This window comes from Diabrotica undecimpunctata, chromosome 4 (genome assembly GCF_040954645.1).
Source record: "Diabrotica undecimpunctata isolate CICGRU chromosome 4, icDiaUnde3, whole genome shotgun sequence".
Classification (NCBI taxonomy): Eukaryota; Metazoa; Arthropoda; class Insecta; order Coleoptera; family Chrysomelidae; genus Diabrotica; species Diabrotica undecimpunctata.
In genome coordinates this window covers 3,834,420-3,854,826 of record NC_092806.1, presented here as the reverse complement: position 1 = coordinate 3,854,826, position 20,407 = coordinate 3,834,420, and the positions used below count along the sequence as shown (strand labels likewise).

General features: G+C 34.3%; 1 protein-coding gene across 1 annotated transcript in view; it reads right to left on the bottom strand.

The window, feature by feature from the left end:
- Positions 1–20,407, bottom strand: part of LOC140439051 (xanthine dehydrogenase-like) — a 55,603-nt gene that overhangs the window by 20,567 nt on the left and 14,629 nt on the right. The window contains exons 2-12 of the mRNA XM_072528692.1: positions 19,206–19,372; positions 18,279–18,561; positions 15,441–15,647; positions 14,467–14,690; positions 13,355–13,457; positions 8,856–8,983; positions 8,107–8,391; positions 7,854–8,022; positions 7,631–7,749; positions 3,743–4,055; positions 1,736–1,922 (exon numbers count right to left, since the gene is read on the bottom strand). Coding sequence (XP_072384793.1) covers positions 1,736–1,922; positions 3,743–4,055; positions 7,631–7,749; positions 7,854–8,022; positions 8,107–8,391; positions 8,856–8,983; positions 13,355–13,457; positions 14,467–14,690; positions 15,441–15,647; positions 18,279–18,561; positions 19,206–19,372 — 2,185 coding nt within the window. The remainder of the gene's footprint in view (positions 1–1,735; positions 1,923–3,742; positions 4,056–7,630; positions 7,750–7,853; positions 8,023–8,106; positions 8,392–8,855; positions 8,984–13,354; positions 13,458–14,466; positions 14,691–15,440; positions 15,648–18,278; positions 18,562–19,205; positions 19,373–20,407) is intronic.

Below are 20,407 nucleotides of genomic sequence, written 5' to 3'. Positions count from 1 at the left end.
AACATACTGTTCTGGACACCCAACCCATACTTTATAAGAGAAGGGATAGGAAATGTCGATGGGTTATTGTCAAAACATCATAAGCGGCAAAGCTTTCATTTTTCAGGAGACGACTTTTTCTTCTACAAACGTTTTGGCTAACAAAATGAAACCTTTTATGTAGAATCTAGTAAGTAGACTAAGATTCTTAGTAAGATTTGATTATTTTGAGCAGTGTATTTGATTGGTATGACAATATATTATGTTTATTATGACAGACAAATAATAAAATAAAAAAACAAACAACAAATAATTGATTACACATGTTAATTCATAAATTGTAATAATTATTAAGGTTTAAAGTTTGATATTATTTTGAATTCCGGCATTTTATAAAGACTATATGAATGATAGTTTTTCCATAAAATAGGGTTGTGGTTATTATTTTTATTATTATTAAGGAATAAAACAAACGACTTAACTCAACAATATATTAAAGAAAGAATTGTAACCAAATTTAAATATAACTCGACACTATCAGAGGCAGCAAAACATTTTAGCATAAACAGAACCACAGTTTTTCTATTAATAAAAAATGGAGAGAACAAGAAACTATCAAAAGAAAGCAAGGGCCTGGAAGACCAAAACTATACTAAATTTGAGTATGTAAGAAAAATAAAATTATTATTTTGTAATCTTCATCAGCATTGATAGCAGTTTGTAGTCTTTGGTCCATCTGCGTGAAAGAAACTATGAAATTGTCCTCTTTAGAGAACTCTTCCCAAACCTGTTGTATACTGTGCCACAGCTCTTCAGCAATTTGACGTATAAAGTTAAGCTGATGCAACCGTTTTATAATAACCCTCCACACATTCTCGATTGGGTTTAAACCTGGACTGTAGCTGGGCCATGGTAAGGTTTCGATGTTGTTATTCTAGAGTAACTGGTTTATTATAATTGCAGTGTGAACTGGACAATTATCTTGTTGGGGAAAAAAATAATTTTTGCTATTCCCTCTAATTCCCTCTTTTTTAAGATCTTCCTTCTTGGTTGTCCTCTTCTTCTTTTCTTGATTGGATTTCTTTTGCGTTTTAGAATCATCTTTGGCATCCTCTTCCTTTCTATTCTCACACGTACCCTATCCATCTCACTTTCTGTGCTTTTCCGAAGCGACTGATGCTTAGTTCATTATACAGTTCCTCTTGCTCCCTGTTTGTTCATCGCACCCAACCTTCCATTGTGTTTTTGCCTCCATATATAGCTATTAGTATTCTCTGATCCCTCTTTCCAATTTTTCCGTATTTGATTTTTCATTGTTCGCACTTCACTACAATACGTCACTGTGGGACTTATTACTGCTTTATATATCCTTAACTTTGTTTTTCTTGATACAGATTTGGATCGGTGGTCTTAGGCTTCCCATCTTTTTATTTCCCTTTGCCAATCTGGCATTTAGTTCCCATTCTTCCTGACCTTTCTCTTCTATATTTTTATATATTTTAAATATTACTAACGCTTACTACAATTTTCCATTTTTGCATTCGTGAGATATGCTGCGTCTATGGATTATGGAGGATATTAATATACGTTGGAGAAATCGTGTTTTTATTTTCAAAAGAACAGCTAGTTTAGAAAAAAACCAAGAACCTAAGTCAAAAGGACAATCATGTCAATAAAAAAGAAACAAATCATCACCAGACCAAGATGGACTACCTATATAATTATAATACCTTCTACTATCTTTAGTTTTCCTTACTTGTTGGTGGGCATATTTAAAACTGTGGAAGCTCCGATTTGATTGGCGTCCATCCACTGGGTGGAGGAATATATATTTATACCGCCATCGTCTAACGGTACAACTTTGCAGCAATGTACTTCCATGTGGAAATGGTATTGTTTGTCCAAGAAAAATTCTCCCTTAATCGTATGCTTAACATCCTTTCCTAAAATAATACAACCAAGAATTTATTACGTTATCAAAGGTAATTTTAGTAGATCTTGAGAAAAGACCAAAATATAGCTTCTCAATCTAATTGATTGCGAAACTATATATTGGTCAAAAAAGACAGTTTTATATCGCAAGAATTAAATATAAGTGCTAAGTCTAATAACATTGGGGGGGTTAAGTGTGATAATTTATAATTGAAGCTGTAAATGAATCGGATAAACCCCTCTAATGAATTGTCTCCACTCTGATAAAGGCTGTCACCATTGTAGAAGACGTCTGTTTCAATCTCCTTAATAATGCCTCTACAATTCTTAGGGGATACTTATCCCTGCGAGCGGGCGAGGCTTACTGGTTCCACTAGTCCGGACTGACTGGATCCCCCTCGCGGATTAACAAGAGGGTAAGGAAATTTTTGGAAAGAAGGGAATTAAGGACTTCTCGGTCTCAGGTCCTGCAAAGAGTGAGAGGCTATGGGCTTACGTTAGAAGCCGGAGCACTGCATAAGCGAAATGTGTATCTCTTCTGGTCTCGACCTGTAACGGCTAGGAATAACAAAAACAAATTTCGAGTTTACAATGTATTGACTAGACTGTACACTACAAAATATCAGTTATGACCAAAATGTTCGATCAGGCGCGAAGGGAGACGAGAAGAGACAAGCAAGGAATTAAAGGTCGGACAATTCCGTATCATTAGATATACCTTGGGTTAGTATATAGATCTTAGTTACCTTCGCGTATCTAGGCTCTAGCTAGGGAATACGCCTCCAGTCCTACAGGGATTTGAGATTGCGAACCTTCGAATCTCCAGTTGCCGACACTTATACGTCACACTATATCGTCAAGTTAGATAGCGCGTCCACTCGCTGCGTATCGTCCGATCTCCACACTATGGCGTGGAGCGTCTAGAGTGCCAACTTCTCACTAGTCCGCCCTCGCGTGGGGCCCTCTCAGGCGCCGCGCTATTACTGAACGTTTGACCAACTTCTGCTTGTTTTTTATGTATTCGCTGATTATGCCATATATTCCATGTGTTCAACTGAATCACGCTATGTAAAACTTCTTAGTCAGCTCAATTCTTCTTATTTGTTTAACAATTCGTACCTTGTATTAATTTCCAACAAGGTCTAAGTGTCATAATTTTTTAAACATTCAGGCTTGTGTTAAACTGTGTCAATTGTTTTGTTTTTAATTTGAAATGCATACGTTAAACTGTGTCGAATTTATTCTTTATTAATTTGGAATATATAATAATTACTTAAATAATTATTACTCTTTACTAGGCTAATTACCTCTTAATTTTTCCTTCTTTACTTCCGTGTCATGTTTCCATTACATAAGTACTAAGGCAAATTTATGCCGTAGTGAATGACAAAGGAGTATGGAGAATATACCAGGAACCAGATATCGTAAAACATTTTAAGATAGGACGTTTGAGGTGAAAAGGGTATGTAAGGCCGATGGAACAAAATTACCCAGCTAGAAAAACGCTCCTTAATAGACCTATTGGTCAGAGATGAAGAGGAAGACCCAGAACTAGATTCCTTGGTAACATTGTTAAAGACATGAGAAATATGGGAATAAGTGCTTGGCGGATGGATAGAGCTGACTGGAGAGAAATTCTTGAGATCACTCATGCAGAATGATAATGGTAAGAATTAAATCTTGCGGTACAAAACATTCAATGAGCTACACCGACCCACTAACTTTTATATCGAACCGAACTATTCGTCCATTAACCGATTCTGTTTCATTTTCGTCACCTTAAATTGAATTAAAATGAATCGACGAATAGAATTATTATTAAGAGACCTACCTTTACTACGTGGCAAGACTGTATCCACATGAGTAATCCTACTGGTCACATTATCTGCAACAACTTCTCTAACATCCAAGTAATACTTGTTTAGAGGAGGAGTATATTTAATCTGGACCAAATTAGCGGCGGTTAGAGCAGCATGTGTTGTTTTGGCTATAATGAGACCTACAGGTTGGTTATAATATTGAACTGTGCCGCTACAGAATAATTCTTCTTCTACTGACCAACCCATGGAAGGATCTATTGGTGTCCAGGTATTACGACCAGGTATGTCTCGTTTGTCGATGAAGGCAACAACGCCTTCAATTTTCTAAAACATAAACTTCCGAATGAAAAAACATTATTAGTCTTTTTCTATTCGATTTGATAATAGATTCGATTTGATAATCGATTCGATTTGATAATCAATTCGATTTGATAATCGATTTTATAAGAAATGTTAGGAGCAGATAGATGAAACGCAGTTTGGCTTCAGAGGAGGCATGGATATAAGAGAAGCATTATTTGCGTTGACGATACTCTTGCAGAAATTTCGGGAATATGTGCATACACGTATGCTTCATAGACCTTAGGAAGGCCTTTGACCGAGTGCAGCATATGAAGTTGATAGATGAATTAAAAAACATCAATTTAGACAAAAAAGACATTGAGTTTATTAAGGCTATATACTAAAACCAGAAAGCAGTAGTAAAGGTGAACGATATAGAAACAAATAATATACCGATTGCGAGAGGGGTTAGGCAAGGATGCGTCTTGTCTCCGACGCTTTTCAACGTGTACTCACAGATCATATTCAGAAAAGCCTTATGGGAAAGAAAAGAGGGAATATGAGTTGGTGGAGAAATCGTAAACACCATGAGATTTGAAGATGACACGGTAACTATGGCTGAGAGTATAGAAGAACTACAAACTTCACTAGATGCAATAAATAGTGAATGCATTCAAATGGGACTTAACATCAACACAGATAAAACCAAATTTATGATAGTATCAAGGAGTCCAATAAATAATGAACAACTAACTCTTGGTGAACAGCAAATAGAGAGAGTGACAAAATATAAATACCAGAGAGCTTACATCAACACAGAATTAGATCCAGACCAAGAGATCAGGGTACGAATAGAAATGGCAAGGACAGAATTCATAAAATTCAAGCAATTTTTCTGTGACAAATATCTGAATACTGCGCTGAGACTGAGGTTTGTTGAATGCTACGTCTGGTCGCAACTATCGTACGGGGTAGAAACATGGACATTAAAAGCGAAAATAGTTAAGAAGCTTGAAGCCTTTGAACTTTGAATATACTGGAGAATGTTGAGAATTCAGTGGACTGCCAGGGTCACCAATGAGGAAGTGCTGAGAAGGATGGGTCGAGACAAAAAATTGTTGAGAACAATAAAAGTACGCAAGACTACATACCTTGGACACATACTGAGGAATGATAAATATAGTCTTCTGCAGGTCATCATTTAGGGTAGAGTCGATGGCAAAAAGGGAATAGGTAGAAATAGGAACTCATGGCTGCAAAATATTCGAGACTGGACAAACATGACTGTAGACGAATTATTCCACGTTACAAGAAAAAGTTTTAGAAATGTGGTCGTCAACCTCCGGTAATGGGGACGGCATAGGAAGAAGAAGTCTTTTTCTATATTCGATTTGATAATCGATTCGATTAGATAATCGATTCGATAATCGTTTTGATAATCGATTCAATAATTGATTCGATGAGTGATTCGATTAAGTAATCGATTCGATTAGATTCGATATTTGATTAGACTCGATTCAATTCTATTAACTCAATACGAATCAATTCAATTAGAATATATTTTATTTTATTTTATAAAATGTATAAAAATAAACTCATTTTAAATTTAAATTGTGGCTTATTTCTATCTAAAATAGTAATATTTTATTTTATTTTACTTTATTTTTTATTTATTTTATTCAGAAACATGCATGGCATTGCCTACTCCTGTAGTGTGTGGTTGCGCGTAGTATATGGTCACGCGATGTGTCGTTACAGTCATTACAGTCGTTACAGATTATATGTCGGTTTTATTTTTTTCATACCTCAGTGCTATTTACCGCTCCGCTCAGTCCGTAGCCTGCGATAAAAAAGCTATGCTTCCAAAAAAGAAGTTTTTCTGGGACCAACTTTTTGCCAAAAGAGCTTTTTGAACTTTAAAAATTCATAATTAGCTTATTTATCAATATTACTATTTTAAATTTCTTGAGTACATTTATCAACTCTTCTATATATCAATGCCATTTATACATAAACTAAAAATTGTAGAATATTTTGAAATATAATCATTTTCCCTGCGACTATAAATGAAAACTTTTTGAAAAGTGTTTGGGGAAGTAGATCCAAGCGTTCAAAAGTTGAACGCAAGGGTTTATATAAGCATGGTCTGAAAATGTTGTAATGTCTTCATCCAAAATTAAACAAATACAGGACAAAAAAAATAAATTTAAAGTCTCCAATCTCTTTTTTAATCAAAAGGTTATCATTGACAATCAAGAAATAGCCAAGATTCTAGCAAAAAACTTTGAAAAAAAATTTCACAACAAATCTCAACCTAAACCTATAGACCTACTCTTTTTTCCTTCATCCTTTCCTTATTCATCCACAGTTTTACAAGATTACAATTATCTGAGCTCTCCTATAATCTATTCCAGACTAAAGTCTGCACTCAAATCATGTAAAAACACAGCTGTTGGCCTGCTGGCCCTGATGATGTTCCCTACATATTCTTAAAGAAATTGTCAACTCCCTGTCTATACAAAATACGGTTTTTCCGCAAGTTTCCGAATGGATGGTGAACGTCAATAGTATTACCAATAAAAAAATGAACTACCTGCCTCTGCCCCTGATTCTTGTAGACCTATATATCTTACCTTCACCATTTGTAAAATACTTTAAAACGTTTTCAATAAACGTTTTATCTGGTATTTTGACTTCTTCTTAGAGTGCCATATCCCTACGGAACGTCGGCGACTACCATACTTATAATATTTTTATACTGTTCTCGGTCTTGCGCTACGTGTAGCAATTGGTCCGCTGTCCGCAAGAGAGTTTCTTCCGTCCTATTCCATTTCTTTCCTTCGATTTTACAGTTGAGAATTAGCCGAAGGAACTCATATCTTGGTCCTCTGATTATATGTCCAAGATATTCTAGTTTACGCCTCTTAATAATATTTAATAGAGTTTGTTGATGTCCCATTCTTCGAAGAACTTCTTCGTTTCTGGTTCTGCTAGTCCATGGAATTTTTAGTATCCTTCGATACAACCACATCTCAAACGCCTCGATTTTATTCATAATATCGGCGTTTAAAGTCCAAGTTTTACATCCATACAAAAGTACAGACCACACGTAACATCTTGTAAACTTTTCACGGATTTCCAAATTTAATGAGTTATTTTGACTAGTACAAAATTATTCCGAAAGAACAATCTAGCTTTCGACAACACAGATTCAATCTTGTCCTTCTCCAGAGTGACATCGCCATGTCAATAAATGAAAAGTATGAAGTTATGGCTGCCGTCATTGACATAAATGGGGCATTTGACACGATTAGTCAACAAGCTATAATCGCCAAGCCAAAGCAACATAATATCAACAGAAATATATTTCATTTCATACAAAAATTTTCTCGAAGGACCTTCAAAATTTATGTAAATGGTTTATACTCAAACCGATAATACTCCTTAAGGTTTAGTATAAAGTCCTACCTTGTTTAACCTCGTCATAAGTGATCTTTGTTTCAATTTACCTTCTCCTACCAAATATGTAGCTTTCCCTCATAACTTTGCAGAAAAAAATTATAAAATTCTTCATAAAAACATGAATTACAGTGTCATCTAACAGTATAGATACTTACCAGTGCCTGTGAGGTATCTACATTTATGATCTTAGAACCTGCAACGCATTTAGCTGTTACAAAGCTTGCAATGCATTCATGTGGTATGTCCGGCATATCCATTATATACTTAAGTTGACCTAAAAAATAAAATATGAAATGAAAATTATTTCATGTAAGCTCAAAATGTTAGAAATTTTGAAATTTTTTAGACACGCAAAATTACTAAAAGTATGACACTTACCAGACGTTTGTGCCAACGATTCTACCTTTGGAATAGGTTGAGTTAAAGGCCATTGTTTGTTATCTGTACCATATTGTTGTACTCCTGTCGAAAGTGGTCTTGTTAGGATGGTACCACCACTTTTATATCTAGCTCCGACTAGGTTGGGTGGACTAGTTTTTAAAACAAACTAAAAACAGTACATAATATTGTTCACAAACATTTAAAAATAATAACTTACGATATCAAAAAAATTATCTTCAATACCACTTACTTTATAAAACAAAGAAATAGCTAGATTTTTTCTAAAATCAGGAGTGGGATCTGGAAGTACATAATCCGGATTTATTTCCTGCTTCAGTGAATTGAAAGCTTTTTGTAAAGTATCATTGTTATACAAATTTTGTCGAATTAGGTACTTTTCTGTCTTAGAAGCATGTACGAACTGGGGATTGATTCCACCATAAACGATATTCGCGTAAGTAACGACGTTGTTCTTAAGTTTTACCAGAAATCCTGCGTTTACCATGGCATGTGCGTTTTGTGCCCTTGGCATTATCTGAAAATAAAGATATAATCCTCCTATTATATAACGGTCAAGTGAAGGCACGAAGAAAAATCATTTTTTGTATCTCCAACAGATGGCGCTAAGATTATTAACACATTTTTAACAAATTTCGTTTAGTTAAAAGTTTATTTCTATTATATTAAGATAACAAGTTTAAGTTTTATATTGAACAGTGTAATTATACAATTATTGAAAACAGTTTAGTCAGATTAAAATAATTCGATTAAGTATTACATTTAACACTGACAAGTTTTGTAGTGATCGACTCATGTTTGTTAACACTTATTTATTCAAATAAAGCAATTGATACCATTTAGTATTGTCTCCCAGAGTAGATATTCGATTCCAAACTAAGTTAAAATGCTTGACCAAGAATATTTATAGTTGTAAAAGATTTATTAGCAAAAAGCCGTAAAATAAAACAATATATCTTGACCTCCGCTATAATTACTTACCTTGTATGTTGCATACTTGTAGCTGGAGTCCAAAGTACTTAATATAATATTCTTAATAACTCTCCGAGTCATATCAACTCGAAGGAACTCTTGAGGAGTGCAGAAAGACTCGTTACCGTCGACGTCAACTAAAAAACCAAAAAGATATTTCCAGATACATAAAAATAAAAATGGAAAAGTTTCATATATTTTTGTATAATAAATATATCAAAATGTGGATGGTTGACGAACTCTGCAGAGGAGGCTCCGAAACGACTAAGGCTGCCCCCTCCTCAACCGAGGAGGAAATGGACACCTAAAGGAACCGGAACGATACCTAAGCCATGGGCAAGAACGTCAGAAAAAATAAGGTTACTATTATTCAATGCAACCTCCAACACAAAAAGGTGGCAACGGCGACACTATGTCGTTGCCTGAATGTATCGGAGGATGCAATACTAATAATCCAAGAACCTTGAATAACCAAGACCAAAATAACTGGTCTAAGTGGTCAAATTTTCAGCTTACCAAGCAATTAACAACCAAGAACAGCAATATATGTTCCCAGAAAAATCGAAGCCTCCCCCATGGCGCAGTTTTGCACCTCAGACGTAACTGTGGTGTCAAATGTCACTTCCATACGCAAACCGTAAAAAGCTGGGAAGAGGGGCAAAAATGTAAACTTGCCAGGGTAACACTAAGTAACCTTGAAAAGTCAACATCAAAGAAGTACTTGGGAATGAACAGGAAAAACCTACGTTTGGTAATTGATTTTTTAACTGGTCATTATCAACTAAACAAACACCTCCACACATTGGGGCTAGCAGACACACCCCTATGTAGGAAGTGTGAACGAGAAGACGAAACTATAGAGCATGTCCTATGTGAATGCCCAGAGTTATCGTTCATACGAGAGTACGCGCTCGGCGAGTCCAGGCCCATACCTGTCCACATAAGAGAGATGTCTCTTGGTGACTTGTCCACCTTCCTAGAAATGGCAGGATGGACAATGAGCTAAGGGCGACAGCTCCCTTGGAGGATGTACAATGGGTCAATTTTGGCCTAAGTGCTGTGAAACTTAACTCGTCCTCCCTACTCTACAGATACAGATAAAGATATCAAAATGTGCACCATAGTGATGTATCGCACAAAAATTTTGGTTATGTGAAACGTTAAAAGAAATATATTTTTGTGTTTTTTTTTTTATATTTATTAGTTTTCATACACAAGTAACGTTAAATGAGCTAGCAAATACTGGCAATCTTATAGGGTCTCCTCACTATAGAGACATCATTCTTGAGTATCAGAAATCAAATTAGCAATACAAAAAAAAAACAAAAAGAACTGCTCAGGACTGAACGAATATAAAAAACAGACCTATAATCAGACTCTATTATTTACGTGTAGAAATTTATCAACTATTTAAAAGGCCGGTACCTATCACAGTTTTTTAAGACATAACATTGACCTGATCGTCCTACAATTGGCAAACTGCAACGAAAAAATAACTACGAAAAAAGAGAAAGCACCGAGCTTTGAATAACTGGGTGCCACGTACAACAAGTTATTTTAAATAAGATACAGAAAACTCCATCACCATACCTAATAACAATAAAATCGATAATGTTACAAAAATTGAGCGCATAACCGATACAACACCTACAAACCACTAGCTGTATCTTGACCAGCTTAATAATTCACACATCCTCACCCATCCTTATACGTAAGAGATTACAACATTACTAATAGGAACGCATAAAAAAAATGGGTAAAACATAAACATTCTTCACTTAAGTTTAATGCTTAAGACCAATCTATATCTATGTCAGTAGCAAAAAGGCAGGCATACAGCCTTTTATACCAGGATTTATGTTTTTTTGTGTCTACTGAGAAAAGCGGAAAATGTTTATTTTTTGGACAATAACCTAAGCTGTATACAACCTGCCTGCACAAATTATAAAAGATTTCTCGCGAAAGTAAAAAGCACAGCTAAAGAGTACATACCAAAGGAATATTAAAGTAATTCGGTTCTGGTTGATCCCATATCAGCAAAGAACTATAGCAAAACATTAACAAAAAATATCTAGTGCAAATACCATTGCATTATATTTGGTATCTAAATACAGAGTATCAAAATATAAGCCACCCACAATCAAGTTAAAACAATAGCTCAAGACCCTACAATCCGAAGCCAAAGAAATCAAACACTCACGCACAAAGGCACCTGCATATGCAACGAAGTTACTCTTAAAGATGTAAATTTAAGTAAAGCTTTGGCTTCAGGTTTTGACAGTATCGAGCACAAATTTGTAAATAATGGTGCCAAATATTCAAAAAAAAAATATGCTCACTTTTTCACAAACATAATTAAGACCGGTTGCAGATTACTCACAAAAAGTTAAATGCTTACAGATTATCTTAAAATGTGACAAGCTAAATGATGACAATCTTAAAATCTACAATTTCTACAGACATTTAAGTTACTAGAACGACTAATCCATAATAGAATCAGCACAAAACTAAAGGCAATAAAGATCAAAAGTAACTTCAGTTACCACCTTTATTGAGGAAGAGTTTTAAAGAAATCTTAAAACGCAACAGCATGCATAGACTTAACAATGGCGTATGATACAGTTTAGAGAGAATGTGTGATATACAAGCTCCTCCGTAAATTTTTGGTCAATCCAATGCTCCAATAACTAAGTGGTGATAAGAACCAACATCAGCACACCAATAAAACTGAAGAATGGACTACCTCAAAGATCGGTACCACCTCCTCTGTTTACATTGCGGCGAGAAAGTTTGCCTACGCTCATGACTGGGTCCTTACAACAAGAAGCAGGTTACTCAATCTAGATATAGTGGGAAAGTACTTTCATAAATGGAAGCTCCAACTATAGGTCACGAACACAGGGGTTTCCAGTTTGAACCTAAATAATCATATTGCAACAAGAATAATTAACGGAATTAACAAAATACCTAGAAGTGACACTATTCTTCAAAATTCATTTGACAAAAACAGCGGAAAACCTAAAATCTAAAATCAACTTCATTTAAAAGCTGTGGGTCACAACATGGGCAACATCTGCCATGGGCCTTTACTTTTCTATCGCGGAGTACTACTTTGCAGTCTGGTTTAAGAACCGACATATAAAAAAATAGATGTCCAATTGAACAACCCACTGGGAACAACAAGCTAAATTCTACTTCTTCTTCCTTCTTGTATGTAGGCTTTAAAGCCTTTTTTTTCTTCAATATTGGCCTCCCAAATTGTTTAAATTATCGCAGCATCTTTTTCTTGGTCTGTCAATACTTCGTCCATTTGGTGACTTATCTCGTGCTATTCGTACTAGCCTATCCTCTGATATTCTACTAATGTGTTCGTTCCACTCACATTTACGTTTTATCACCCATCCATTTATGTCTTTTATATTGCATGCTCTACTTATGTTTTCGCTTCTCTTCCTATCCAACAGACTTTTTCCTTGTATTCGTCGAAGTATTTTCATCTCTGTTGTTTCTAGTAGTTGTCTTGTTTTAGATGTGTCAGGTCTTGTCTCCGCCGTGTATGTTAATATGTATCTAATTGCTGCTTTATATATTCTTGTTTTGAATATTATCTTAGGTATTTGTTCTTTCAAATTCTGGCTTTCGCGAAATTTCGATTTTACATCGAGTGGGTATTTAGATGTTGTCATACATTTGGTTTTTTCTGCTGATATTATCATATTGTATTTCTTGGCTGTTGTATTGAAGATATGTGTTAATCATTGGAGCTCGTCTTCTGTCTCGGCGATTAATGTGGCATCGTCTGCATAACATAATATTTGAATTTCTTTGTTCCACATTCTATATCCATGACCTTTACGTACTGCTTGGATTATTTCGTCCTAAAAAGAAGTGGGCTTAACCAGGCACCCTGTCTGATTCCGCTTTGTACTGGTATACACTGTGTTATTTTTCCATGTATCTTTGCCTGTATTCGATTATGGAAGTAGATGTTTTCGATCTACATTCCATTATCCAAATTGGACGCATGGCCTCGATAATGGACTGAACTACAAAATAGCAACATGTCTTGTATCTACCATTGAAAAATCACTAGGATTTTAACTAGCACGCAACAAATGGTGTATATTGAATAAAATCAGAACCCAATACCTTACAACCAGTGCCTCACAAGATCAAATTACAGCCGCGTGGACCCGATAATGGACTAAACAGCAAAACCTCAACATGTCTTGTAACACTCAAAAACTATCAGACTTCAAACTAGCATGTAACACATGGTGTATGCTGAATAGAATCAAAACCCAACATAAGACATATGGCATGTCATAGGACTTTACAGCGTCCTTAGAGTATCCATACTGTTATCACTTTAATCTTTTTAGCAGATAGTTTGGTGCAAATTACAAAATTAAAATCCAAAAAAATGAGTTGTAGTTTTCTTTATAAAATTATACATGAAGTATTTTTGTAAGAGTAAAAGAAAAAAATATTAAAGGAGTATAGTTTACCTAAACGAATAGATGCATTAAATGTCTCAAGTAGTAGAAAAATATCAGAAGGGAATTCATTGTGGCGATATTTTATCATCAGATTTCCAGCCAGACTTCCTAACTAAAAAAAATAATAAGTAATATTAAAATGCGAGTATATTGGTAAACGCTGTTTTCTAGTACCATACCAATTGCAGTGCCCTTCAGTGAGTCTGCAGTAATGCATTATAAATTTATTTTGTTTTATTTATTAACTGTGCAGAACTTAAAGACCTATAAAATGATGAGTTCGTACACGTCCAAAATTCTGGACCTTCTTTAATTAATAAAATACATAAGTTAAAGAGAGTGGCATAGAAAATTAAATTAGATTTTATAATAATCTTATTTTTATATATAAGAGTTCCAAGCCTGTATTTCTTAAAATCTGCATATTTTAACACCCTGATAAGGATGCAATACAAGAATATATACAGATGCTTTTGTTTATAATTTAAGAACTTCTTTTTAAGTTTCTATTTATTAATTTTAATAGTTATTGTCATATTTTTGTATTGTCAAAACAAAGTTATTTGCAAAAACTGTTTCTCCTAAAATAAAAAAAATAATTGGCGCCTTCAATAGGATACGTGTATATTGAAAATGGATATTTTAACACAAAAGGCAGTGAGGTGCTCCAGATTGAACTATAACTGCTAAAAGTTTCCTTCTGTCTTTCCTTCCTTTTGGTTAGTGAGGAAAGATAGATTCTTTTGTTTTTAATTTATAATATTAGTATTATTATTTAATATAATTGTTTATTAATTATCTTTTATTATTTACACTATTAGAAAACTGTTTGGTGAGTGATGTAACTTGCTTTAAATATCTTTCACATTGAAAATTTAAAATAGTCTGAGCAAATGTTGAAATATTACATAGTTTACAAAATCAGAAGCCCTATCTCATGAATCTATCATCAGGGTGTAATATAAACAGGACATTAAAATAATATTTAGCAGACAAATCTGATCAGGACCGCTTGATACAGGAACTAAAGAACAAAACCATTTAAAAATTAAACTCTACGCCATTGTAACACGAAAGCAAGTTTTAGGTTATGTAATGACCATTGCAACTATACTACTTACATTTCTTATTTGGACAGAAGCCACCAGATCTACATGTTCGCCGACAGTTTTCAAATATTCGAATCCAGGATTTGTTGAAACTTTGGTGCAGATGCTCATGAAGTCGGTTAAAACTATGTTGGCTCCAAGTTTAAGCACGTTTGCATTCACATAATATTGAGTAAGTTCGGCGACCTCTCGAATATCTATATATTGACTAGGAAGTTGAGTCTCTCTATAAACACCTAAAAAATGTTATTACTTAAAATAATAAATTATTGGTTGTTCGTGCCAGTCCATTTTAAACTGAGTAGTAGAAATAAATGACTTACTCACAATCTATTTATTTATTTTATTGCCGATATAAAAAACTTTAAAACAGATGAGCATTTGAAACACGCTAAATAAGAGACCTTGTACCGAAATCATTCTAAAGATTGTACTTTACCGTTAACCTGATGATGACATGACATAGATTGTGAGTAAGTTTCTCATTTAATTCTACTACCCAGTTATTACTTAAGTTTTTGAGTTTTGGAAACATTTTTATCCATTTTTGAGTCATACGTCTCTCACTCTCCCTAAATGAGAAACCCTTTTATTCCATACAGCTACGGCATCAAAACGATTGAGCTCTGAGGAACTCTTTCCATGTTACTCAAAACGAAGTGACCTGGTAAGCTTCAGTATCTCTGAAACACTTGTATATGTCTTCCATGTACGTTGTAAACTAGAATATACCTTTATTCAATGGGGAATTAACGAATCCTGAACGGAAAATAGGAAACCTTTGGTTTAGGGTTTAGCTTACCGGGCACTGCTGACGTAGAAGTTTCTCCATCCAAACGCGCGTATTTTTTACGTTGTATAGAGCATGTGTGCGGATCTCTTTTCTTATTTTTAGCACTATGTCATTTTCTACGATAATTTTGTGATGAAAAATAAATAAATTATTAGTGTTATGGGTTTTCCAGAAAAAATAAAATGTGTCTTACCTCTTGCAGTGTTTCCAGAAACCAACATATAGTTGTTGGTAGGTGAAATTTTAATAACTTCCAATAAATCTCTTAATGTATGTACTTTAACCCATCTAGAATCAGTTAACTCAAGATAAAAGTTGTCCTTGGGTTTACAGTCATTCGTGCAAATTTTATTGGGATCGTTTTTACACAGTTTGAGCTCTTCGATGTCAGGAATTTCTTCTAAAAAAGAAAATATTGATATAAGAAGCGTGAAATCAATTTATGGGTTTATAAATATATGGCTAAATCTACGAGATATCTCAAAATGCCTTGCAAAAATACAGTTAGGTTATAGGGTTTATATTATGGTAAACACTAACCATTCATAAAATTTACGAACGCTGATTATTTTTTTAAGATTTGGCAACATTGCATGAATTGTAGAAGCGTACCTAGCTATTGGAGTAGCTACGCTATTGGAGTAATCGTTTGTCGAGTACATTTATAGTGTAGTTGCCTTTCTTTGTGCAGTCGTTAAGTTTTTTATCTTGGTATTATTTTCTTTTTTCATTCACACACAATTTAATTGAAAAATGGCTAGAAAGTTTGACGATAAAAGACCATTAACCCTTAAGCATTGGAACTGGAGGCAGAAAAAATATTGATGGGTGAATTAGATGATGGCAGCCTTCAATCAAATGACAAAACTTCTATTAATTCAAACATTGTTTCAATTGTCTGAATCGGAGTACGAGCCAGAATTTTCTGGTGATAAAAGCAGCGATTTTGACTGTAGCAGTGCTAAAACGAAGAAAAGAAAGCCTAATAACCACTAAATTTCTCCTTCTACGCCTAGCATTTGATGTAGAGTTTAATATGAGATTTCTTCTGTGGAAACCTACATTCAACAATACCATTCATTTTGAGAAATAATAATTTAGCCTCATCAAAACGAAAGAGGTAATGAAGAAGTGTGTTTTCAACAAGTTGAAGAACGAAAAATCAAAAATATTGTGGAGGAATCTGAACCGCATACTTCCATTTTTACTACGAGTCTCAAAGGCAAAAATGCTCATAGCTGGTGTACTGTATCTAATCTTCGGAAACGTACCACAAAAAGGAATATTTTGCATATTTTTCAAGGACATCTGGACAGACAAAAGATGCTAATACACCATTAGATTTATTTTAGTGTTTAATGAACGATTATAATATGTTCATAAAAATTCTGTTGCACACCAATACTCAAATCAGCCCAAAGTCTAAAAATTTTAAAGTTTTAAATCCACTAATTCTCTCGTATCAAGGGATGAATTAAATGGTCTTGTTGGACTACTTATATTTTTTGGAGCCCAAAAAGATAATCATCTTCATAGTAGAAAGACGTTTGATTCCAAAATGTCTGGCTCCATTTATAGAGCAACAATGAGCTGCGAAAGATTTGATTTTCTTCTACATAATCGTAGATTCGATGATAAAACCACAAGAACTGAAAGAAAAAATATAAATAGGTTTGCCCTTACCCGGCAAATATGGAAGGAATTTATTTTTAATTGTAAAGAGTCCTATGGACCAGGTAGCTATGTAACTATTGACGAGCAGTTATTAGCTTTTGGTGGCCGGTGCCCTTTTAAGATGTATATCCCGAATAAGCCTGTCAAGTACGAAATTTTGATGACTTGCGACGTGGGTACCAAATACATGATGAACGCAGACCCTTACCTCGGCAAACATATGCACATAAATGGAGAATCTCTAGGAGATTACTATGTTAGAAAGTTGACTGAAACTACTGTATTTACGGAAGTTGCCGAAACGTCACAATGGACAATTGGTTCACTTCAATGGACCTTGCGGATACTCTTACGAAGCCTCCTTACAACCTTAAAATTATTGGTACTTTGCGGCAAAATAAACGAGAGATAAACGACCCCCTGAAATGATTAAACTTAAAAACAGAGAAATCAGAAATTCAAGATTTTGCTTTGACCGATAGAAGACATTAGTGTCGTATAAATCCAAAAAGAACAAAACCGTTCTAGTTTTATCGACAATGCACGAAGGTTCAGTTGTTTTCCCAACTACTAAACTTTCGACCAAATGTGTGGCCACCGAAGTTGTTCCCGAAAAACTCCAAGATAGCCGCTTTGTAAATTCTATGGTATGATCAACATAGTGTGTATAAACTCTTGAATTATATATAATCATAATTTATCAAGGAATAATCAGGCACCAATCACGAGAAAGGCTTTTATGCCGACTTTGCAACGCTCGGTGAAGCTTGTGATTAGCGATTTAATTCAAAATTTATTTGGAAGTTGCTGATCTTAATCAACGTACTACAAGCTGCATCTGTCCCTCCAAAAAAAGAAGAATGACGTCACTTCATTGCAATCACTGCAAACGAGCATTTTGCGCAGAACACCGAACTTGTTGCTGCGTTACCTGTGACGTAGATAAATAAATTTTAAATTTTTGTGCATATTTTAGGCATATATTTCATCTTAATTTTTTTTGTTTTACTTTCTTGGAATTGAAAAAAAAATCGTAATTATTTCGAATAATTAGTGTCTACAGGACTGTACATTAAAGTTAGTATTCTAGGGTTAAAATTCTTCATTTCTACATTTATAATGCCAAACACCCATGGCGTTGGTATTATTATACTTGTCAAAATAGTTTATAAAAAGTTAATAAAAACACAAATGGGTTTTTTTCCAAATTTCAATAAAACACCACTTTGGTTTCATAACAAGTCAAATTTAACACGTACAAGAATGCAAGAATTATGTCAAAACTAATAGAAGAAGGAATAGAAGGATTAGATAATTAATATCAAGATATTTTAATATTTTTTAACTTAAACCTTACCTTTATCTTTAGCAATTGACTTAAAGGCATCTAATATAGGTCTGTAACCAGTACATCTACAGAGATTGCCTCCAAATGAATTCTCGATTTTTTCCTTCGTATTTTCCCCTGACGACTGAAGAGCAAACATATTCATTACCATTCCTGATGAGCAAAATCCGCACTGAGTACCATAATATTCAGCCAAAGTTTTCTGGATTGGATTATAGCCAATCAAAGGATTGCCGATTCCTTCGATTGTGTGGATTGTCCAACCGTGGCAGGAGAATATAGAAACCAAACACTAAAAATAAATGTCAATAATCTCTATACCTACACGTTTACAAAAATGAATATAGATATAGCATGTATGACAGTTCTCGCAACATATTTTAATAATAAAAATGTGTAAAAAATTATAAATATTTACAAAAGACGCAATACAATTCTTAAACTTTTAAGAGCAACAAATCTTTTAAAAAACAGATCAACTGTAGATGATATATTCTTTTTTTATGTAGACATGATTAATGTGCTTCCAGTAAAATGTCATTCCACTGTTTTCGTGGTCTTTCGAGTGATCGTTTTTCTATTTGTGAACCGTCTCTTGTCGTCTTTACTACTCTATTTGTTTTCATTTGGATTTAATAAACAATTTCCAGTGCATAACATTCATGTCCATAAACACTGCTCTAAATGAGACGGGTCGAATCACTACAGAGTGCCTTAGACCTAGCCCAGTACCTTAAATCTACTCCAACGCAGGAATAGCTCCTTCTAAGATCATAAGATCCCCTCACTTAATATTGGGGAATGATAAAATAGAGATGCTGGTAAGAAAAATGCTTTTCAGAAGATAAAATATTCTAATACATTTTATTTCGGTACCTTCTTATTATTTATAATTCAATAAAAGAAACGATATGTATGGAGTTTGGAATAACTTACGGAGTTTACTGAAAATATCTTCTTTTTTCCATTAACGGTCTCCTCGACTGCTACGGTACATGTTCCGCATCCTCCTTCCAAACACATCCTTTTGGTTCCCGTAAGGTGCAGTTTTTCTCTGAGATATTGGTTGAGAGTAGTTTCTGGTCCCACATCTTCAGGAGTTACTGAAATAAATAAAACAATATATTTTAGAACCGTGTTAATTATAAATATTTAACAAAATATAAAGAGAATAAATAATAATAGCATAAATTAAACAAATAAAAGATTACGAGTCGAAAGGAAAACGAAGCGTAGGACGCCTCGTGAAAACATGGAGAGAAGTAAGATGCTGGAACAGACAACAAATATCTTATCCCTGAAATAAAATGAAATGAAAGAAGCGTAGAAAACGGGAGACTCCAGTATCACAAAAAGAACGAACCAAAGAAGAAAAACAGAATGGTGAAAAGGTTGCCAATGTGAGTCCATAATACTAGTGCTGTAGCATTTCAAATCACCTTGTATAATAATATACACGTTTAATAATAATAAACACGTTTTAAAGTTTGTTTATATATCACAGATGAGTATTTCCGCGATGTTCTTTTGATCGAGAACCGCTTTTAGGAAATTTTGCGCGTCAAATAAATAGGAATTTAACCGTATATGTTTTGTTTATACCGAGTTGGGCGAATTTGTAAAAATTACTCACTCTTGCTGGAGCCACTGTCAAAGGAAGTGGTTTCGGTGTTGGTCCAAATTTTTAGTCAAATTTGTAATGGATTTTCGTTTTTCGTCTTTTTTATGGGAAAATGTGTAGTAAGGTGGCAGTTAATTGTGCAGTAAGTGAAGTTAGGTTTGGGAGAGATCTTATTGAGAGCAGACGCGGCGTGTTTAGTTTAAAGGAACCGGCAAATTTGTTGTGAAAAAGTGAATTGTACTCGTATGTAATGTGTCAGTTTTCGCAAGAGTGGTCACTGTTTTGTTTCGAGTCGTCTCTCATCTGAGAGATTTGTTGATATGGTTCCATTGTGTTTGAAAATTAAACAAACCAAGTTCCAAAGATTGCGTCCAGTGCCCAGCTTCCATCCTCATTTTGTTTGTCCCTGGTTGTCATTCCAGGCTATTTTGCAGTGTGAGATGCAGTTTTTTGCGTTGCAGTAAATTCGAGTACAGTTCCAATCCCAGAAATTTTAAAGGAAAAAAATAACATTTAG